The sequence below is a fragment of the Callorhinus ursinus genome, unplaced genomic scaffold (assembly GCF_003265705.2).
Source record: "Callorhinus ursinus isolate GAN/ISIS: 27379988/994484 unplaced genomic scaffold, GSC_fseal_2.0 scaffold44, whole genome shotgun sequence".
Taxonomy (NCBI): domain Eukaryota; kingdom Metazoa; phylum Chordata; class Mammalia; order Carnivora; family Otariidae; genus Callorhinus; species Callorhinus ursinus.
In genome coordinates this window covers 8,818,329-8,842,530 of record NW_027397106.1, presented here as the reverse complement: position 1 = coordinate 8,842,530, position 24,202 = coordinate 8,818,329, and the positions used below count along the sequence as shown (strand labels likewise).

Here is a 24,202-nt window from a genome sequence, read left to right as displayed (position 1 = left end):
CTGAGTCAGAATCTCCAGGAGTGGGGCCAAGAAAACTACTTTAAGCAAGTGCTCCAAGTTGTTCGTATAAGCACGTTTGGAAAGCATTGCACTAAAATGTTTATAGTAGTTATCTCAGTAGTGAGTTTTTATAAGTTGCTTGTTCTCGCCTTCTCAGAAAATTTGTTTTCTAAGTTACCCACGGAAAGCATTTATTTCTTCTGTAATTACACCTAAAATGTTAATTTAAAAAGGAAATTCAGAAGTGAAGTTCAACTAATAGTCACTTCCATTCCATGCTTATTATTTAGAATGCTCATCTTTTTTCTGTCCCCTAGAGAACACATATTACCTACTTGAGTAAATTCCTCATCAGATTGGTCTACTAACATTAAATGTTTTATCACCAACATGTGAATTTAAATTAAGTCCCAATTAAATTATTTATTCCGCTTACTGAACCTTTTTGAGCACATGATATATAACTAATAAATAGTACTTAGAGTAGTTAGTAATTTTTTGTACAAATTAAGTATCTTTAACTTATTCCTTATTCATCTTTGTAGGCTTAACAAAGATTGGCAAGTTGAAAAATACACTGACAGTACCACCAGTACTTTGCCTAACAAAGTGCCTAACAAACACTTGAAATTAATCTATGCATATATTTCATTAATCCCAACTGATTGGTGCTTTATTATCATTACAGTGTGTTCAGTAATTTTACTTCATAGGCATTACAATCCTTGTTTTTTTATCCTGCAAAAGCTGGGTGACATTAAAAAAAAAATGGTAGATTGGTGTTTACAATCAGTATTATTGCTGTATAATTCACAAGCCAGTCCTCCCCACAATGACTTTATTAAGCTAAATGAGATGTGTAATCTAAGGTGCTTAGGGGCAGAAAGCTTCCTTAATTATGCCAGTCTGTCCTTTGTGATTTTGATTACTCTTATTCTTTATTTCTCTGACAGCTGTATTAACCTCTCAAAAGAGATAAGAATAAAATTCCAGTTTCTGGGGTGAGATAGGTACTCTTATCCTTTTTTCACTTTGAACTCCCAGCACCATTCTCCACCAGCATTAATAGAATCACATCCATCTTTTTCGTGATGTACACAAGTCCTCAATGATTACAGTCATTTTGTATTTACTAGAATTAGGTTTAAAAAAAAAAATGATCCAGGTTGCAATGCCAATAAATTTGTTCCCCTAGAGACAGAAGAATTTACAGCACAATCTAAAATATGACTGGGTGTTTTTCAGAGCCAAAGAGCCTCAACTGGTTATTTTGTGCTGCTAAATACAGACCATAGACTATAGAACATAGTTTAGGTTCATAAATGTAAAGTTTTTCAATAAGGCACATAGATAATTTTTAGTTAAAAAAATGTGTGACCTCATATTTTTTCAACAAGTATTTATTGAACAATGGCTGTCAGTCAATATGCAATATTAATTTTGTTTCATTTTTAACATGGAAGACAGCTCTACCCTAATTTTTTTAAATGTCAAGAACATTGTTACTTATCTAAGTATAAATTCTACAAGGAAGTGAAGATAATGATTTCATATTAAACAGATTGAAGCAATCTTTTCTTAAGTAATCAGTGTTTTCCTGATATGTGCTTGTTTGACAAATACAACACATATGCTAATTTACTTTAGCTACCTGACAAACCAAGAAAAGCGGTTTGATCAATTTTTAAAATATTCCACTAGTTCTTTGTGAATTGCCTTGCCAAAGAAAAATAACAAGAACTGTCTTATTAAAGTAACTCCAAGGTGATATATTAACATGTTTAAGCAAATAAAAATGTCCTATCCTTGATTCAACTGTTTAAGTATTTATAATGAGTGGTAAAATAGAGGGCATTATAAACCACCTCCAAGGTCTACCAATTATCTTGAGAGAAATCAGGTAAATATCTCAGAAGTTCTTTATAAAGAACTAGATAAGAACTAAAATAGGATAAATTAGTACAACCTTTCTGGAGGGCAGTATGGCAGTACATATTAAAGAACTTAAAATTGCACACGCTCTTTGATTTAACAATTCTGCTTCTGGGACTTTATCCTGAGGAAATAATAATGGATGCACAAAGACTATTCTACAAGGATTTTTATGATAGTGAAAATTAGGAGCAACCTAAATATCCAACAATTTGAGATTTGTTAAATAAATTATAGTACACTTCTCTGAGAGACTATTACCAAGCATTAAAATGAGATGGAAGAAAAGTATTTCTAAGGTTTTCTGCATCTTTGATACTCAGATGTGCTATACACTTTTGTCAATGACCTCCCTTATTATACACAGAAATGAGGGAAAAGTGAGGAGATATAAAGCTGTGTTCACAACTTTCAGAGAGTGAAGAGGACACACACACACACACACACACACACACACACACACACACACTCACACTCACTCTGTCTCACACAGATATACACATATATCAGATATCAAAGAAGGACCAGGATGACCAAGTGGTATAGAAGAGTGAAGAAGTGGGAGAGCTGAGTAACTCAGCATTAAGATGCATTTCTTGGAGTTCTAGTAAAACAGTGTCATTGGTGTCCCACTGAAGGATTAGGGGATCATTGGGTGGAAGGTACGGAGGCCAAGTGGATTGGGGTTGCTTATTCTTGTTCAGATATTTGGCATTAAAAAAGAAGAGGTGAGCCTCTAAGGCCTGTAGGGGAGAGAGGGTTTTGTGTATGTGTTTTTGTGTTGTTGTTATTTTGTTTTGTTTTTTGTTTGTTTTTAAGGAATAAGGGTAGTTGAGCATGTTTGAATGCAGAAAAAGAGGATATGGTAATGGCTAACATGTTTGTATGGCTTATTATGTGTAAAACATGATACTGTGGACTTTTATACCCATGATCACATTTAATCGCTAAGAAAACTTCAAGATGAAGCTATTTCTTGTCCTATTTTTGAAATAAAGCCACTGATGTTTGTACGATTTAAGTTCTTTTGCCCAGTGTCACAGAATCTGGATTTGAATTTTGACTCTGAACCTAACTATTATGCCATTATTTTCCAAAAGGAAACCAAAACTGGAAGAGCTAAAGGGCTATTTGGTAGACTAAAATTTGAAAGGAGAGAGTCCCATGAAGGCAGTAAAGAGTTGTAGCCTCAACTTAGGAATTCTATAGAGGAGGAGGCATGTCTTACTTCTACTGTTCAGGATGTTGCAGTCATGGTGATGCAGCCGATACAACCAAGACAGGAGTAGTTTGTGTTTTGTATGTTAGATAACAGAACTGCCCTCCTATTGGGTTGGTTCATTTCCAACTCTCTAAACCCTCCCCCTTTGTCATCTAGTAATTCAGACTCCAGGGTATCTGGAAATCACTTCATACCCTGGATGCCCCGAGCTATCTGGTGCTAGGACATTCCAGAATTAAACCATATCTCTTCTTCTCTGTCATATCCTGTAACACTTGTAAGTAAAAGTTCATGGAACATTTTAGGGGGCTCAGGAAAGGGGAGCTTAGTTGCTACACTCAGCAATTTGTATTCCTCAGTCCATTCCTACATAACAGGCAACCACTGATCCACTGTCCACTCCATTCATTCATTCATTCATTCATCAGACATTTATTGCATGTTTATTCTATTATAGGTCTAAGTGCTGAGGATATCAAGATTAAAAGACATCTCTAGAGGCAAGGATGGTAATTGAAGCGTAGGTAGGGCCATGGAAGGATTTAATATTGTTAAGGATGGGAAACGTTTTAAGTGTTTGTTGGCTGGGAGTAAGAGCAATGAAGAGGAAAGAATAAAGAGAAGGTATTGCTGCAGCAAACTCAAGAAGAGCTAGGAAAAGGATGCAGTCTTCTGACCCCAAGAAGAGAGATGGTATCTAGCTGTGGATAGGTAGATAGAAAAACACCTGCAGGAGTTCACATGAGTGGCTGCCATTTTCCCTGCAAAGAAGGAAGCAAGGCCACTTGCAGAGTGTGCTGGTCTGGAGTTGGGTATGAGGTGTGAGGAGCTCCTTGAAAGTTTGGAACAGCTCCCTGGTGGATGAGTAGGGGCCAGAAAGGAGACAGCTGTGTATCATAGTGGACCTAACTGTAGTAGTAACCATGAATTTGTAATAAGGCCAGTTAACACAGTTATGTGATTTCTTTCTGCCAGCACTTAATTATTAAAATAGCCTTTTAGCCACTGGAGAAGTTCCTCTTTTGACTGATTCTCCTGCTCTTCTAACTAGAAAGACATTTGTCTACAAGAGTGAGCCTTCACACTCTAACTGAAATTATTCCTGACTGACTTTGAAAGGATACAGAAGACACAGTCATGGATCCTGCTAATAAGACAGTCTGGGTTGCCTCTTGTACAGACTCAGGATGAGTCATCTTCCCTGAAGGAGAGGAAGGCAGAGTGTCTGGTGTACTCAGAGCACCACTCCCTCCACTGTACAGGGATGTAGGTTTGAGGCTAACAACTTTTCCCTAGTTCGTGGTTACTGAACCAGTCCAGATTCTTACTGGCAAGTAATAGAAATGAGCTCTAACTTAAGCCCCGACAAGGAATTTATCAGAAGAGTGTTAGGGAGCTCATAGGTTCTTCTGAAGGGTTGGAAGAATAAGCCTGGAAACCAGGCAGCTAAGAGCAGTGCCCCAAATCCCACCACAGAGCCATTCTGGGAGAGAAAGCATGGTTGCTGCCCAGAGCCACTGCTGGTACCACTGACCAGCAGTGGTGTCCCAAATCTGCCATAACCTCTACTTCTGCTACCTCGGGACCTGGCGTTCACTTTCCCAACCACCCTCGAATGACTTCTGCTTGGCCCAGCTTCTTTGTGTCACTAGCTTCTGAGTGAGAGTCTGGAGTGGTTGGTCTGATTGACAAGGCCCAGCTCATGTGCAAATACCTGAACTTCACAGGAAACCAGGAAGGACAGTGAATGTGTTTTTCTCTGCTATAGTGGGCATGGGCTCTGGGGAGAGTTGAAATGTTGGGTGGCCATAAAGAACAACAAATGCCTGTTAAACTGTCATGAAACATATGCATAAAAGTTTCAGTCCTTCTGTATCAGAAGAGGGTCTTAGGTCACGGGACGCTGAGTTTCTCTGTAGTTCCCCCCAGAGCAAACTATTTTAAGTTCTTTGAATTTTCAGTACTTTGAAGGATGTTCTTGGGAATGTTTGTAGAAGAAATTAATAAGCATTTGTTGAGTATAGTCTTTCAACAAGCATGTATTGGGCATCTACTCTGTGCCAAGCACCATGTTGAACATTATTTGCAGGATCATAAATGCTTTTGTTTGTTTGTTTGTTTGTTTGTTTGTTTATTTATTTATTTATTTATGGGGGGAGGCAGAGGGAGAGAGAGAGCGAGAGAGAGAGAATCTTAAGCAGGCTCCATGCCCTGTACGGAGCCCGGAGATCATGACCTGAGCCAGACGTTTAACCTACTGAGTCACCCAGGTGCCTCTCAAAAATGCTTATTTTAAGCAGTAGTGAAGAAAGAAGCAATCAGGCATGTTCATGTTTAGGGTAGTTGTAGCACTTGCTGATTTTTCTCTAAGTGACTATTGGGTGCTCAAATTGTAACAAGCAATTAAAGGTATTACATTTGTAAAGCTCTGGCATGTTGTAAGTACTGTATCGCATCATTTATTAAATAAATAAAAATTAAAGCAATATTCTGTTTCTGATAATTCCACAAAATATGTTAGGGATAACACTTGGACTTAAATTTAGCCAAATACTAGGTGTATTTTTTCACCTTTTGGCCTTGGGGCCTTTTTCATACAACCGCCATCTGCTTTCTATTTATTAGCTGCTTTCCATGTTCTAGGCACTTTGATAGCAGCTCAGCCTCTCCTTTGCCCCTTGGCAATTGGCAAATCATGAATGTCGCTCCCTGGGCAAAGTGGTCTTGACTGCCGGATCCCCTGGATTATCTAAGCCACGATCCACTAATTCCTTTATCTTGTTAACTGCTCAAGTTAAAACAAGTTTTTGGGTTTTTTTGGTCCAGCTTTTTCAGTTGTCTTTGGTGGGAGAATTGGTCCAGTTAATCTGTGATGACTAGAAATGGAAATTCTAGTTCATGTGCTTTATGTGGTTTAAATCATACAGTCCTCATGAGAACCTCAAAAGGAAATTAGTGAGGCTTTCTCCATTCTATAGAGGGGGAAAGTGAAGCACAGAGAGTTTGTTTCCTGCCAAGGGTCAAAGAGCTGATAAGTGGTGGCACCAGAATTTGAACACAGGCAGTCTGGTTTTAGAGTTTGTATGCTTAACCCCTGTCTTTACTCATTTTTCTCCTTTCATGAAGCAGTATAGCTGTTTCATCAAGAACACCAAAAGTGTTCTTTTAAAAGGTTAAGTAAGTCTCTACTTTTACATGCTTTCCTTACAACTTAGAGGACACAGCTTGACAAAAGCCTAGCCAGATAGAATTTAATACCAATAAATACAGTACATTCCGCATCTTTTCAGATGGCCATGTGACACATATCTATTATCAATTAATTAGTTCCATATTTTTGTAGATTTTTAGATGTTTATTCCTTCATGGACATTTTAATCTTGCAGAGAGAAGCATTCTGTTGAATTTTGCAACAAAATTGTTTATGTTGTTTATTGAATTTGTTCAAGGCATGTAGAGATGAAATATACATATCCAAAATTGAACCATCTGTATGTCTGATATGTCTAGAATGCCAGATCTGGGCTTTAACTCTAGCAAATGACATCAGTGAATGGGGCTCAAAAAACTCCATTTGTGTGCCAAACCACTTATGAGTTAAAAAAAAAAAAGGTTTTGGAATTGTGCCAAAGCTAGAGACTTTTATGCATCCTGAATGGCCAGAAACCCATGGGGACAGCCAAGGCCTTCGAGAGTGCTAAGTGAACAAATCACCAACAGCCGGAGCACCTTCATTGCTTATGTGCCATTTTGAGCAGATCTATCTTTTCATCAGATTCAAACTGGTTTGGTTTGGTTTGGTTTTTCTTAAAAAGGACTTTTTCTGTCCTTGGCAAAACTACAGGATCTAACATATTTTCCAATTTCTTATGACAGAGAAAAAGACGAGCATATGAATCTAACCTCATCTGTGATGGCCTGCATTTAGAAGCAACAAGATCGGTGAGTGTTGGATCCTTTCCAGTCCTGGGCTGACTGGTGCTCTTGGGAAGTGGCATGTCATTTGGAATGCTGGAGTGGCGTTTGAAACGTGCAACTCTAGTGATGCCTTAGGCTGGGAGGGGAGTCCATCAAAATCTGCATTATAGAATGTATGTTTGTTTCTGATCGAAGTCAGCCTACCTTTTTTAATAGCCAAAGAATATAATACTGAATGTGTGTATAAATGATTGTTTTCTTCTTTTAAGAGCTTTTTAAAAAGATTTCTTATTTTATAGACAATAGCTTATGAAAAATTAGAGAATATAAGAATAACAAAAATAAAAATCCTCTAGGTTCTCATTATGCGTAAATAACCTTGTGGTCCTTCTAAACTTTTTTATTCCTCAAAATATATGCATTTTTCCCTTTCAAAAAGGGGGGATTATTATTTCACAGTTTTATAATTTGCTTTTCTTTCCGTTAATATGTAGTAGATGCATTTCTATATTGACATTTTTTTCTAATGGACACGTAACATGACATTTAACAGATATATAATACAATAAAGAGTCCTGTTCTGGGTTAGAAATGTTAAAATTATCATTAAAATAACACTGCGGTGAATATTCTAGTGTTTTTATTTTTAGTCACCAATTTGGATGGAGTGATGGGCAAATTAACAAGTTTGCTTTTCTTCGTTTAAAATAATAGTAATTTTATGAAAGGAATATGACAAGGAGTTTAATTACTTGCTCAAGAATTTGAACCAAGAAATTATGTTTAAGGCAAAAATGTCTGATGGAGTACAAGTCTGTTTTTATTTTATCTTCATTTTTACCAGTGTCCTGTGTTTTAACTACCAGCAACATGAGAACAATCTATATGTGTTTTAAAATTATGAAAACAATTGGTTTAGTGTCCTGGTTTGTGTTTTTATTCTTCCTTTGTAGATTTTGGATGATAAGCTTGTATTTGTAAAAGTACATGCCCCATGGGAGGTGTTGTGTACATATGCTGAGATAATGCACATCAAATTGCCTCTGAAACCCAATGATCTGAAAACCCGGTCCTCAGCCTTTGATAATTTCAGCTGGTTTACCAAAGTCCTCCAAGTGGATGAAAGTATCATCAAGCCAGAGCAAGAGTTTTTCACTGCCCCATTTGAGAAGAACCGGATGAATGATTTTTATATTCAGGATAGAGATACTTTCTTCAATCCAGCCACCAGAAGCCGCATTGTGAGTCTAAACCAAATTTAGTTGCTCTTAGAGTAATTTGGAACCTGCTGTTTGAATAATTAGTGGTCTGGTTTGGTTGGTTTAGTTTCATTTTTAAAAGCTGCACCCCCACCCCCCTCTGCAAAAAGAAAACAGGTTCCTGTTACAATAGTAAACAGTGGTTGGTTAGTTACTCAGTCTAGTGCTCGCATATTATTTTGGAATTTTTTTTTTTAGGTTTACTTCATCCTCTCTCGGATCATGTATCAAGTAAGAGACAATGTTAAAAAGTTTGGAATTAACAAACTTGTCAGCTCTGGGATCTACAAAGCAGCTTTCCCTCTCCATGATGTAAGTCAAATGGCAAAAATGAAATAAAATACCCAAGGTATACTCTAGTGTGAATAGAGAAGGGCTAATCTTCTTAACCTTGAGTTTCTTCTTTCATAAAATGAAGATGGTCTGTTGCAAGGATTACAAGCTCATTTAGGGCAGGAACCAGGTTGTTTTGTTCACTGTTGACTCTCGGGCATAGAGAAGGCCATGAGTTTGAATGAGTCAATGAATGGATGATTGAAACAGTAGCCGCCATGTAGTGCATGTGTAAAGCAGTGCAGATTAGCAGTTAAGAGCATGGACCCTGGGGCTCGCTCTCCCACTTCCTAGCTGGATGACCTTGTAAAAGTCATTTAGCCTCTCTTTTGCTCAATTTCCTCATCAATAAAATTGGGATAATAATCATACTTACCTCATAGAGTTATACCATAGAGTTACGAGGATTAATTAAATTAATCCCTGTCAAATGTTACAACCATCCCTGGCATATAGGAAGTAGAATGTAAGTGTTAGCTATCCTCATAATTACTGGCAGATGTTATTATCAACCAGAAAATTATTGGTTCTTTTTAAGCAAAATACGTGTTGGATCTTCTTACTTACCATTTTCTGGAACACAGCCTTTTTCCCCCTGAAATATCATTTTCTTAGTGTGTCCTGGAATATCACAAGGCTTTTAAAAAGGCATCTGTCAGGGTTCTTGTCACGATGGCAATACTGCAGAGTGTTGACATTTTTTGAGGACTCCGTTCTGAGATGACAGTAGCTCCTCAAATTCAAGAGCACTTCTCTAGCCGATAACATCTCTCATGAAATGAAAATTTTAAAATGTGACTGCTTCAGACCCTTAATGATGCCATAAATGCAGGGATATTATATCTAAGCTCTTTAAATAAATTCTGTCATTGAAATAAATTAGATACCATATTAGAGTGTGCTGTAGCTTTGTTACATTCACTCTCGATTTATCTGAATCTCTAAGACCAGGAAAGCCAAGACTGAGATTGATCATTGCTACTGGGTATTACACGTACTTATGGGTGACGACATTATTGAAACGTACTGTATATGTTAATAAACTAGGACACAAAAGAGCTACTTGATGCACATGTGTAAATAGCAGAGAGCTGGGTGGAGAAGCAGGTTCTGAACTTTCTGGTAAAGAGACCCAATATGGCAGCCCGGCCTGACAGTCCATGTGTTTTATATCTGTGCCCAGCAAAATTAGTGATTATGGCATGACACAAACTTTGGGGACACTTGCAAATAGCTGTCATGAATATTAATCTGGGAGGCCAAAGTTCAATAGTATTCAGTTGGCATCTGACCATGCCCAGTTCTTTCCCACTAAAGCCTCTTTTACTTGCAGCGTCCCACATCCAGGCTAAGGATTGATCTCCTATGGCATTTGGAAGGGAAGTGAATGGAGGTCAGGACCCATGTTAAGGCTTACCTGGTGATAATCTGGTTCTAGTATAGGAGGAAGGAAAACGAGTCAGATGGGAAGAGTGACTGAATTGAAGTAGAGGCAGGAAGCTTTGTGTTTTGAGTAAGCGAAGTGTATAATACGTCAAACTTCGTTGTTGTTTATATTTTATGTGTTGTCACAGAGTAACTGCTGAGTTGGGGGACAAAGATGCCTGGGTTTTAGAAGTGATCTTGATACTAACCCGTTAAGGCCCTGGTTCCCCCAGGTGTCCCAGGAGGGCGCTGGACTATCAGGTGTTCTTGCACTGTGGCAGTTTTGGCACTTGAACAGCCCAATTTTTAACTGTTTAGGAATTGGCACATTTGTAGGATGTAAAGCATCTCTGGGGCTCCCACCAGGTACCTGAGGTGTTCTCTAGGATTATAACAACCACGCATTCCTCCCCACCCACATTTTCAAGTGGCCGCAAGCGATTAATAATACCAATACCATTGGTTGAGAATCACTAAAAATTAGATGATCCATCCATCCCTTCCAGCAAATGAGGGCCCCTTATTCCTGTGAAGTATGAGTACTATATTGAATAAACAGATTTGTGAACACCTAGCGATTATATGCTCACTTGTTTGCTTCTGCTTCGCAGTGTAACTTCAGCCATAAGTCAGAGGATCTCAGCTGCCCAAGTGAACGGTATCTTCTGTACAGGGAGTGGGCTCATCCACGAAGTATATACAAAAAGCAGCCCTTGGATCTTATCAGGTGAGGTGTTGGAGAGAGCATGCCAGTGGGAGGACTCAGAGTTGCTCTCATGGCATCGAAGTGACACTATTTAAAGAGTATTGCCAACCAGGGAAGCTCACCCAAACCACTGAGCTTCATTGCCTGGAGCTTTTTATTGAGGCTTCATTATGTAGGCATGACTCACTGAATCATTGCCCATGTGGCTCAATCTCCCACCCCTTCCTTTCCCAGTATCCTATGGCTCAAAGCCCCAACACTCTAGTCACATGGTTGGTCTTCCTGGCATGGCCAGTCCCCATCCTGAATCATCCCATTAATACAAACTAGGGGCCCTCCGTGAGTCATGTCATTGGCATATACTCTTAGGTGGGGCCCCAGGGGTTCTTTGTGAGTAACAAAGATACCCCTATCTTGGGAAATTTCAAGGGTTTAGAGGTTAGCTCCCAAGAACTGGGAATAAAGACCTACCATATTCTTCATTGCACAGGAGTAAATGTTAGATTTAGCTTAAATTGTATGGTAAGAAAACAAGTTTTCACTGCTTGCCTGTCTCTGCTATTAGATACTGTTTTACTATATCTAACAAGATGTGATGACTAGTACAATATTTGTTTTCTGAAAGCACCAAGGTCAGCTGCTCTTCAGAGACTTTTTTAAATTTATCATTATGTTAATCACCATACATTACATCATTACTTTTTGATGTAGTGTTCCATGATTCATTATTTGCATGTAACACCCAGTGCCCCATGCAGAACGTGCCCTCTTTAATACCCATCACCAGGCTAACCCATCCCCCCACCCCCTACCCTCTAGAACCCTGTTTGTTTCTCAGAGTCCATAGTCTCCCATGGTTGGTCTCCCCCTCCGATTTCTCCCCCTTCATTCTTCCCCTCCTGCTATCTTCTTCTTTCTTTCTTTTTTTTAACATATAATGTATTATTTGTTCCAGAGGTACAGATCTGTGATTCAACAGTCTTGGACAATTCACAGCGCTCACCATAGCACATACCCTCCCCAATGTCTATCACCCAGCCACCCCATCCCTCCCCCTCCCCCCGCCCCCCACCCCCCACTCCAGCAACCCTCAGTTTGTTTCCTGAGATTAAGAATTCTTTGTATCAGTGAGGAATTCTTAGTTGACCATAGAGTTGAGGGTCCATTTCTGGGCTCTCTATTCTGTTACAATGATCTGTGTGTCTGTTTTTGTGCCAGTACCATACTGTCTTGATGATGACACCTTTGTAATAGAGCTGGAAGTCCGGAATTGTGATGCCACCAGCTTTGCTTTTCTTTTTCAGCATTCCTCTGGCTATTCGGGGTCTTTTCTGGTTCCATACAAATTTTAGGATTATTTGTTCCATTTCTTTGAAAAAAGTGGGTGGTATTTTGATGGGGATTGCATTGAATGTGTACATTGCTCTAGGTAGCGTTGACATCCTCACAATATTTCTTCTTCCAATCCATGAGCATGAAACGGTTTTCCATTTCTTTGTGTCTTCCTCAGTTTCTCTCATGAGTATTTTATAGTTTTCTGAGTACAGATTCATTGCTTCTTTGGTTAGATTTATTCCTAGGTATCTTATGGTTTTGGGTGCAATTGTAAATGGGATCGACTCCTTAATTTCTCTCTCTTCTGTCTTGTTGTTGGTGTATAGGAATGCCACTGATTTCTGTACATTGATTTTATATTCTGCCACTTGACTGAATTCCTGTATGAGTTCTAGCAGTTTTGGGGTGGAGTCTTTTGGGTTTTCCACATGAAGTATCATATCATCAGCAAACAGTGAGAGTTTGAGTTCTTCTTTGCCGATTTGGATGCCTTTGATTTCTTTTTGTTGTCTGATTGCTGTGGCTAGGACTTCTAATACTGTGTTGAACAGCAGTGGTGATAGTGTACATCCTTGCCGTGTTCCTGACCTCAGGGGGAAAGCTCTTAGTTTTTCCCCATTGAGAATGATATTGGCTGTAGGTTTTTCATAGATGGCTTTTATGATATTGAGGTATGTACCCTCTATCCCTATACTCTGAAGAGTTTTGATCAAGAAAGGATGCTGTACTTTGTCAAATGCTTTTTCTGCATCTATTGAGAGGATCATATGGTTCTTGTTCTTTCTTTTATTAATGTATTGTGTCACATTGATTGATTTGAGGATGTTGAACCAACCTTGGAGCCCAGGGATAAATCCCACTTGGTCGTGGTGAATAATCCTTTTAATGTACTGTTGGATCCTATTGGCTAGTATTTTGGTGAGAATTTTTGCATCCATGTTCATCCAGGATATTGGTCTATAATTCTCCTTTTTGATGGGGTCATTGTCTGGTTTGGGGATCAAGGTAATGGTGGCCTCATAAAATGAGTTTGGAAGTTTTCCTTCCATTTCTATTTTCTGAAACAGCTTCAGGAGAATAGGTATTAATTCTTCTTGAAATGTTTGGTAGAATTCCCCTGGGAAGCCATCTGGCCCTGGGCTTTTGTTTGTTGGGAGATTTTTGATGACTGCTTCAATTTCCTTAGTTGTTATGGGTCTTTTCAGGTTTTCTATTTCTTCCTGGTTCAGTTTTGGTAACTGATACATCTCTAGGAATGCATCCATTTCTTCTGGATTATCTAATTTGCTGGCATAGAGTTGCTCATAATATGTTCTTATAATTGTTTGTATTTCTTTGGTGTTGGTAGTGATCTCTCCTCTTTCATTCATGATTTTGTTGATTTGGGTCATTTTTCTTTTTGATAAGTCTGGCCAGGGGTTTATCAATCTTGTTAATTCTTTCAAAGAACCAGCTCCTAGTTTCATTGATCTGTTCTAATGTCCTTTGGTTTCTATTTCACTGATTTCTGCTCTGATCTTTATTATTTCTCTTCTCCTGCTGGGTTTAGGCTGTATTTGCTGTTCTTTCTCCAGCTCCTTTAGGTGTAGGGTTAGGTTGTGTATTTGAGACCTTTCTTGTTTCTTGAGAAAGGCTTGTATTGCTATATACTTTCCTCTCAGGACTGCCTTTGCTGCATCCCAAAGATTTTGAACAGTTGTGTTTTCATTTTCATTTGTTTCCATGAATTTTTTAAATTCTTCTTTAATTTCTTGGTTGACCCATTCATTCTTTAGCAGGATGCTCTTTAGCCTCCATGTATTTGAGTTCTTTCCGACTTTCCTCTTGTGATTGAGTTCCAGTTTCAAAGCATTGTGGTCCAAAGATACACAGGGAATGATCCCAGTCTTTTGGTACCAGTTGAGACCTGATTTGTGACCTAGGATGTGATGTATTCTGGAGAATGTTCCATGGGCACTGGAGGAGAATTTGTATTCCGTTGCTTTGGGATGGAATGTTCTGAATATGTCTGTGAAGTCCATTTGGTCCAGTGTGTCATTTAAAGTCTTTATTTCCTTGTTGATCTTTTGCTTAGATGATCTGTCCATTGTAGTGAGGGGGGGTGTCAAAGTCCCCCACTATTATTGTATTGTTGTCAAAGTGTTTCTTTGATTTTGTTATTAATTGGCTTATGTAAGTGGCTGCTCCCATGTTAGGGGCATAGATATTTACAATTGTTAGATCTTCTTGTTGGATAGACCCTTTAAGTAGGATATAGTGTCCTTCCTCATCTCTTATTACAGTCTTTGGTTTAAAATCTAATTTGTCTGATATAAGGATTGCCACCCCAGCTTTCTTTTGGTGTCCATTAGCATGGTAAATGGTTTTCCACCCCCTCACTTTCAATCTGGGGCTGTCTTTGGGTCTAAAATGAGTCTCTTGCAGACAGCATATCAATGGGTCTTGTTTTTTTTATCCGATCTGATAGCCTGTGTCTTTTGATTGGGGCATTTAGCCCATTTACATTCAAGGTAACTATTGAAAGATATGAATTTAGTGCCATTGTATTGCCTGTAAGGTGACTGTTAACTGTATATTATCTGTGTTCCTTTCTGATCTGTGTTGCTTTTAGGCTCTCTCTTTGCTTAGAGGACCCCTTTCAACATTTCTTGTCAGGCTGGTTTTGTGTTTGCAAATTCCTTTAGTTTTTGTTTGTCCTGGAGGCTTTTTCTCTCTCCTTCTCCTTTCCGTGACAGCCAAGCTGGATATAGTGTTCTTGGCTGCATATTTTTCTCATTTAGTGCTCCGAAGATATCATGCCAGTCCTTTCTGGCCTGCCAGGTCTCTGTGGATAGGTCTGTTGCCAATCAAATGTTTCTACCATTGTAGGTTACATATCTCTTCTCCCGAGCTGCTTTCAGGATTTTCTCTTTGTCTCTGCGACCCGTAAGTTTTACTATTAGATGTCAGGGTGTTGACCTGTTTTTATTGATTTTGAGAGGGGTTCTCTGTGCCTCCTGGATTTCGATGCCTGTTTCCTTCCCCACATTAGGGAAGTTCTCTGCTATAATTTGCTCCAGTATACCTTCTGCCCCTCTCTCTCTTTCTTCTTCTGGGATCCCAATTATTCTAATGTTTCGTCTTATGGTATCACTTATCTCTTGAATTCTGCCCTCATGATCCAGTAGTTGTTTATCTCTCTTTTTCTCAGCTTCTTTATTTTCCATCATTTGGTCTTCTATATCACTGATTCTCTCTTCTGCCTCATTTACCCTAGCAGTTAGAGCTTCCATTTTTGATTGCACCTCATTAATAGCCTTTTTGATTTTGACTTCATTGGATTTTAGTTCTTTTTCTCTAGAAAGGGTTTTTCTAATAACTTCCATGCTTTTTTCAAGCCCAGCTAGTATCTTTAAAATCATCATTCTGAACTCTAGTTCCGACATTGTACTAATGTCTGTATTGATTAGGTCCCTGGCAGTCGGTACTGCCTCTTGTTCTTTTTTCTGAGGTGATTTTTTCTGTCTTGTTTTGTCCAGAGGAATGAGAGAACAAAATGCTAACAGGGTAACAACGTCCCCAGAAAATATACACTAAACAAATCAGAAAAGACCTGAAACCAGGGGAAAAGAAAGGGAAGGAAAGAAAAAAAAAAGAGAAAGATAAAAACAAACTAAACAAAACAAAAAAAACAATATGGTCAAATATGATCAGACTGGTGCATAGATCAGTGCCACACACTAGATTTTGGTCATATTATGGTCTGTTAGAAGAAAGTGCCTCCCCAAAATTTTAAAGAAAGAAAAACTTATATATGTACAAAAATAAGGGTTAATACGATGAAGGGATAGAATATGACTGTAAAGATGAAAATTATAAAAGATTTTATAAAAGGAATTGATAAGAAGTTGGTTGAAAAAAGAAAGAAGAGGATTTAAGAAAAAAAAGGGGAGAGAATGTGATCATGCTGGAGACTAGAACAAAGCCATACACTAGAGATTTAGGGTATATTTTGATCTGTTAGAAGAAACTGTATCTCAAAATTTTAAAGAGAACAACATATATATATATGTATGTATATGTGTATGTGTATATATATATATACACATATATATATATACACACACACCAAAAATAAGGGTAACTATGAAGGGATAGACTATGACTCTAAAAATGAAAAATAAAAAATATTTTTCAAAAAAGGGATTGATAAGATGTTGGTTGAAAAAGGGAAAAAGAAAAATTCAAAAAAAAAAGTAAAAGAAAAATTAACTTTGAAAGACTAAAGAATCATGGGAAAAAGCCATGAATTCTATGTGCCGTATTCCCCTAGCGCTGGAGTTCTGCTGTTCTCATTGATCAGTAAGCTTGGTCTTGGCTGGCTGTTCGTGCTATTCTTCTGGGGGAGGGGCCTGTTGCCATGGTTCCCAAATGTCTTTGCTCGAGCTGGAATTGCCCCGCCCTTGCCGGCTCCCGGCTAAGTGATCTGCTGGGGTTTGGGGAGCTTTTGTTCCCTGCAAGCTTTCCCTACAGCTTTGGAGGAGGAGAGTGAAAATGGCGGCCTCCCAATCTCTGCCCCGGCGGAGCCAGGAACTCGGGGCCCCACTCCTCAGTGAGCCCCCAGAGAAAAGCCATCAATGACTCCCGTTTTCCTGGTCTCCCGCCGCGCTCCGTGCTCACCCGGCCTGTGACCGAGCATTTCTGTCTCTGGCACACAACCCCCTGTTGAGTCTCCAAACCCAGCAGATCCCTCTGGTGAGCTCCCATGCCGCTCCCCCCAGGGGGAGGAAGGGGAGTCTCCCGGGATCTGCCGCTTGTTGCGTCCCTGCTGGAGGAGCAGTGGCCCGACTCTGTCACCGATCACAGTTTATGGCAACCCTGAGCTGAGAGCCTGCTCCTTGGCTCCGTCTCTGCAGCTGGCTTCCCCACTCCGATACCTGGGAGCTCTGCTGTACTCAGGCACCCCTGGTCTTCCTGTGACCCCAAGGGTCCTGAGACCACACTGTCCCGCGAGGGTTCCACCCCCCGCTGAGCCACTGGAGCGAAGTCCCTCAGCGGAGCCAACTTCTAAAAGTTCCGATTTTGTGCTCCGCGGCTCTATCACTTGCCAGAAGCAGCCAACGGAGGCCCCCTCCCCCGCCATCTATCCTCCCAAATATTGCCTCGGATTCACTTCTCCACACGTCCTACCTTCCAGAAAGTGGTCACTTTTCTGTTCAGAGAGTTGTTGCTATTCTTTTCTTCGATCTCATGTTGAGTTCGTAGGTGTTCAGAATGGTTTGATCCCTATCCAGCTGAATTCCTGAGACCAGACGAAATCCCGGTCTCCTACTCCTCTGCCATCTTGCTCCGCCCTTCTTACTCTCCAGAGACTTTTATTGTTTGGGCAAGGCTGCTGGAGAGAGACAGACCAAAAATAACCAACAAACAAATAAAATTAAGCCAAGAAGTAAGCAAAATTTCTGATTGAAATGAAGAAACACAGTGATGAGATGGGGTGGGGGAAAGAAGTGAAGAAAGTTACGTTTGAGTCGGAAACATATGAACTAAGACCTGGATGGTGAAAAGGAGCCAGGATTTTGTGGATTTGGAAGAAGTCATTTTAGGAATAGGGGCAGTTTGCACAATGGCCCGATGCACAGGGACATTGGCAAGTGTGAGGAAATATTGAAGACCCATGCTAATGAGAGAAGAGAATGATGAGACACGGGTTAGAAGCAGGGTAGCGGAAACATGGAAAAGAGTTTAGACTGTAAGTGCAGTGAAAAGGAGTTGTGATACTTTTAAGTAATCAGATAATTTTATCTCATTCACATTTTGCAAAGATAATGTGGGGGAATGGACGACAGGGGCCCCAGGAAGCAGGGAGAACAGGTAGGAGGCCATCAGAGTGGCCAGAGGAGAACTCGTAGCTGCATAGTTGGAATGGGGGGTAGGCGGGGAGTCAGCAGGACTTGCTTATGGGTGGGATGTGGAGGGTGAGGAGGGGAGAGTCAGGTTTACCCCAGGTTGGCCTGGAGCCAAGTGCCTGTTCTTTCTGCCATACTTCAGTGCCCACTGAAATGGGAAAACCGCTTGACCTTGGAAGTGAGAGTATTAAAACACGGAAAAGTTTTGGTTTACTTTGTTTTACATTTATTATGGGAAATGTCAAACATACACAAAAGGAGAGAGAACAGTACCGCAAAACTGCCTATATCTGTCTCCCAGCTCCAAAAATTATGAACTCCTCACTAATCTAGTTTCATTTTTCTAGCTCCTTCCCATCCCTTTCCAATGGAGCATTTTTAAGAAAACCCCAAATAGTAGTATATTTCATTGATATAGTTCATTAATTCTCTTTTAAATGCAACCTGAATACTTAAAAAAAATCATCAAAAAGCCATGTTCAGTTTTTCCTGATTGTCACAAAAACTACCTTTTTTTTTTTTTTGACAGTTTTTAGTTTAGATCAGGGATCTAAACAAGGTCCAAATGGCGCAATTAATGTATTTCTCAGTTGTCTTGTAATCTGAGAGTTTCCCGTTTCTTTCTTGCTTTCCTTGCAACTGTGGCAGAGTTTCTCCATTCTCTGTTTTACTTTCATTCTTCCTTGGGGTGGTGTTGGACTTGTTGCTCCGTCCTGTGTATTTGCTTTAGCTAAGTAATTTGTTCCTCATTTGAAAGTTTGATCTCATTGAGGTTCAGCTTTGTACAAGAATACTTGGTATGTGGAGTTTCATACTTCTACCAGAAGATACATAATGTTCTGTTTCTTTTGTGTGTGATGATAACAACCATTAATGATTGTTGCTTAGAGTCATTTCATAAAGGATTTTATTTTGTTATTTCATTTGGTCATACTCTGATTTCTTCATTTTTTAACTGGATTACAATCATAAGAGGCATTTTTCTCTCATTAACTCTGGGTATCCTGCAGGATAAAATTTTAAAAGAGGATGTTTGTACATATGTAAACATTTGAAGCTGACATTCATGTGAGATTTTCTTTTATGTTAAACCTGTAGCCTCTGATGGCAGGGTGATGGGTTTGATGGGTTCTTAATCATTCTTTATGAGGTTGTGGTTTTTGGTTTTGGTTTTTTGGTAAAGAGAACAATTTCCCCACTATTTTAAGTATATTTCACTAAGGAGAATGCATTTTTTTAACTATTCCCTGTCCCTGGTCCACATGTTCCCTTCCTTGCTTCCCCCTAGTAATCCCTTGAGCATTTGGGCTGTTAAGCCTTCATCTGTGGTCCGCAGGTATTACCAGAAGGGAAAATGAGTTCTTTCCCCAATAGCAAACCAAACAAACCAGAAAAAGCAACCTGGGAGAAACAGACTTTGCACAGGAAAAAAAAAAAAGAAAAACTACCCCCCAAACTCCCATCTTTACCCTCAGAGTGAGAAAAGAAATGATGATATCTGTAAGACAAGGACAGGAGTTTTATTTAAAAAAAAAAAAATCATTCCATGGATAAAATGTAACTCTTAAAATAAAAAATGTAATAGAACAGAAAAACCCTAACTATAGTGTTAGAAAATAAAGTTGAAGAAATTGTACAGAACATAGAGCAAAAATATAAAGAGATGGAAAGTAAAAAGGTCAGGGAGAAATAAAAATTAGAAGGTCGGTCCAGGAGATGCAATGAACAAATAGTAGGGGTGCTAGGAACGACAACAGAGATAACATTAGGGAGGAAATTAGAGCAGTGTCTGAAGAACCATATTGAAGAACAGTAGAGAGCATGAGGCGGTCACTCATGTCAAGCAGTGATGTCAGGAATCAGGAAGACAGCCAAAGGTGATGAGCTGAGAATAGATAGCACCAGAACATGCAGGTGGCACCAAGAACTGATAGTGAGCAAAGCCAAGAGATGATGGAAACACCGAGAACTGACCATCACTAGAACCAGAAGAGGCCAGGAAAGGCTAAAGACTGGTTAAACTCCTCTAAAAAGAGGACTTCTGTAGCAAACTGTCAGATTCTTCAGATTCAGACTCTTCCTTGTCTGACCATATTTGAAAGGCAGTGGCCCCTGATTAGTCTCTGAACATAACAGAGACCCTCCACTGCTTGAACATAATAAGCACTAAGTCCCAAGAGTTGACCCAGATTGGACTGAGTCCTCATTTCACCTGCGTGCTCATGGACTGACTGCGTTTGGTTCATTAATTTCTCACCCTCATTGCATCTTGTCTTTTATGTGACGTTGTATTGTATCTTGTCCTATGTGGCATGTATGAAGCCAAATTAAGTGTGCAGTGAGGTGTCATTGAGTTTGGAGTCCCGAACCTGTTACAGTTGTGCAAATCTTGCTTTATGAGTGAATAAAGCTGACATTGTGGAAAGACACAACTTGTGCCTATGCACCTTTATAGCATGCTTGGGACACGAACTGAGTGTGCTGGGTCTCCAGATGAAAGGAGCTTACTGAGTGCTCAGCTCAGAGGATGAAAATAGAGCCAGCCAGTCACCTCAGCATGACATCAAGTCACGACAGCATGACACCTCAGGACACTGAAGACAGAAAGAAGATCCTGAGAACCTCCAGAAAGAGAAACAGGCTTCATTTGAAGGAGCAAGACTCAGAATAACACTGAACTCCTCAGTGACAACACTGCAGGTAGAAGAAAAGAGAGCAATAATTTCAAGTTTCCAAGGGAGGTGATTTCTCACTTTCCAATTCCATAAATGGTCAAACCGTTAAAATAAGTGTGAGGAATTTTCACAATTTAAATGTGCAAGGTAACGGAGGAGGTGCTCCATGAAGGAAGAGAAAAACATGACTTCAGTAAACAGGGATTCCCAACATGACAGAGGAATGGAGAGATCCCAGGTGATGACCCTGGCAGGGCTAGAGAATCATTAATTGGGGTGGAGAAGATCTGATGGGATTTATTCAAGGAGATGAAAGCAAGAGACTACCTCATGTGTTTGAAAGTACTGAGAAAATTACATGTTAGGTAAAAGTCTCGGGTTAAATTATTGGTAAGCACACAGAAAACTAAGCAGTGAACCACCGTGACAATTACTAGAACTGTCTGACCCCTTACTGAGTATATACTTAAAACTTTGATCAAAAAGCTGAATTTTTAGAAATTGGTGTTAAGAATTGGGATGTTTTTGGCAGAAAGAATGATCAGAATATCATATTTGAAGGAATTATTATTATTCCCAGTCTTTCAGCAAGAACTTGGAGGCGGGTTTCTGAGATTCAAAAATTCTTTCTGATCTTCTTGCCTCCAATATAATGTAGATATCTTTGGAAATAATGAACTCCCTGTCATGGTCAGTATCCAAGCAGGGACTACCTGACTAGCTCTAAATGAGGCACAGTATTTTTACTATTGGGGAGTTGGACCAGTAACCTCTAACATTCTTTCCAGTTTAAAATGTAGCATTTCTAGTGTGGATGGTTGATAAAAACATATCACAGAAAGCCTAACAGCCAAGACGTTGCAAACCCATTGCCTGGATTTTCTTTCTCAGGCACTACCCTGAGCCTGTCTTTGGCCTGCAATCTATGAGCCAGACAGCAAAGCCCCAGTCACTTAAAAATGCAACACTTGGTTCCTCCTGACCCCTGATTCCAGGTCTGTGTCAGCCCTTCTTTATCCCCAGGGATGCAGCCTACATCCAGGCCTATGACCTGTGAAGCTGACCACTGGTTCAGCCCAGGGATGTTCGTGTCTGAAGGAAGTCTCCTGGGGCTTCAGGTCTTTCTCAGAGCTTAGTCCCCACCAGGCTAAGCCCAAGGACCTCAGCCCAGCTCCATACTGAGCTGGACGTCTCATAGGGTCCTCTAAGGAAGCAAAGAGCTGAGTAAATCTACAGTTTCTGTACAGGGACCAGTACTGAGCCAGGAAGGAGTCAGTCTAGGAAAAATCAACAGCAGCCGACAGTCATCATCTCAATGTGTTCTCCTTGCCTTTCAACTCTTAGTGCCCAACTGTATCTGTCTCCCTTTCAGGAATAGTCTGGAGCTGCTTCCTGCCCTGCCTCCTTTCTTCCAACTGTGCCTCCCTGGACTCTTCCACTGATGAGTTTTCAAAACTTAAAAAAAATAGAAGTTCTAGATATAAGGAATACAGGACGGTGGATTCCTCAGTCACTATCAGTGACTTCTTATCAGTCCTTTTCTTGTATTTGTGATTTACATTACATTTGCTCCAAGGAAGTTCCCTAGATAAGCAAAAGCAGGTTAACTGGGAGCAGATTGTTCATGTTCATTGTCTCATGCATGTTACAAACAATCTTTTGGAGAACGTATTTACAAAGAAGGATGGTGATGTTCTCTATTTGCTTACTATGTAGCATTTTTCTTTCCTTCGCCCTGTTCTAGTTGACTTTGCTTCACCAGGCTCACCAGTGATCAGCACTTCTAAGATACGTAAAATACTTGTTTTATAGTGGAATTTGGGGTCTTTATGAAAATGAACATGTTTTAAGTATGAATTGGATAAGAGGTTTAAGCTTAAAGCCTCTGGTATTTAAAATCAGAAATTAAGGTTAGGATGAAGCTGCAAAGTGGTTCAATTAGCAATAATCACGCCTCAGATAAACCTCATTGTGTCTTCTAAAGATGATTTCTATCTTTGTTCAGGAAATATTATGGAGAAAAGATTGGAATCTACTTTGCTTGGCTGGGCTACTACACTCAGATGCTCTTGCTAGCAGCGGTGGTAGGAGTGGCTTGCTTTCTCTATGGATATTTTAATCAGGATAACTGTACATGGAGGTAAGTTCTGCTTATTCCTTGTTACTGTGATGAAAAGTTGATTAGACATAAAATTATTTTCAGGGTCTTAGGCTGTTTTAGTAAAGGAAGACTCATCACAGAACACTTACTGCTTTGGATGATATATCCCTTTTGTCCTGAGTATAATAACTAAATGGAAAAAAAAATTTTTTTAGATAATGCGGCCCAGTTTCTGACAAGAATATTATCCTTAGGAAACACTCCAATTTTTAAAGACAATACTTTGAAAAAGAAAGGCGGTCTGGAGGGAGGATTTTCCTTGAACTTCTGCTCCCCAGAGGAATGCTTCACTCAGCCCTACAGATGTGAGCCAAGAGCAGCTCTGATTTCTTCAAGGTTTCAAAGGCAAAACTTGATAAAATTGGTGTTTTTATGCTTTTAGAAATGACTTTTTAATATATATTAGGAAACATGTTTAAAATTGAAGTAAACAACACTTTTGTTTTTGTTTTACTTTTTAAAAAATTAGGCCTTACAGTGTTATGGGAAAAAAAATAAGTGATAAACAATTCGTTTGTGCTTGATGTTAGAATTAAAATACCAGCTGCACTGTCTAAAGGGAAAAAGCATGTATGCCAGAACACTGAATTTCACCATCACTGTTCTGAATTGTGTTATTATTCCTCTGCTTTTGGTAGTCTCAACCTTTAGAAGGGATGCAACTGAAGCAGGCATTTTCTTGTGTTCACCTGGCCTCTCTCCAGCTGTGACAGCCAGATCAAAATTTCTGGGCACCAGCAATGAGCTAGCTGATGACCAGATTTTTCTAGCCCCAAGCATATCAGCCTGGCTCCTGAGGCAGGAAGCTTATATTGCAGCTCTGATGTATAGGCATAATTATCCATTCTATTTAACGGAGAATTCTGAGCGTTTTGTCCCCATTATGGCTTCTTAGCTAGAAAGCTGCAGATGGTCTTTGAAGTATTCTCCTCTCTTCACTGAAAATAAGAGTTCAGGGCCAAAGGCTGAGTGTTGATACTTTTTGTCTAAATTTGTCTCTGGCTTCTCCATTGTTTTCTATACTGTTCCAACCAAAAACAAAACAAAAAAACAAAACCAAAGAAACAAAAACCAAAAAAAACCAACATCTCAAAAATACACTTTCAAAGTACAAAAGTAGCATTTTTATAAGGTTCTTACATTGTGACTCTTCTCATTACAGATCATTTTATACAAACACCCGGACAGTCACAGCACATGTTTCTACTATTTCACAAAGAAAATTAGTTTACAGAAATCTGGGGGAGGGTCTTAGGGATATACTCCCTGTGCTCAGAACTATTGGGGCTTTAATTACTATTTAAATACATGCATTTAAATATTTTCAGTTCAGTTTATTACATGCTGA

At 39.5% G+C, this 24,202-nt stretch overlaps 1 protein-coding gene across 3 annotated transcripts in view; it reads left to right on the top strand.

Moving 5' to 3' along the window:
* ANO6 (anoctamin 6) overlaps positions 1–24,202 on the top strand; it is a 185,659-nt gene that overhangs the window by 109,271 nt on the left and 52,186 nt on the right. For all 3 annotated transcript variants that reach the window (XM_073882090.1, XM_025883240.2, XM_025883242.2), the window contains 5 exons: positions 7,031–7,096; positions 8,026–8,313; positions 8,530–8,643; positions 10,701–10,816; positions 22,699–22,833. In XM_073882090.1, the coding sequence (XP_073738191.1) occupies positions 7,031–7,096; positions 8,026–8,313; positions 8,530–8,643; positions 10,701–10,816; positions 22,699–22,833 (719 nt within the window). The remainder of the gene's footprint in view (positions 1–7,030; positions 7,097–8,025; positions 8,314–8,529; positions 8,644–10,700; positions 10,817–22,698; positions 22,834–24,202) is intronic.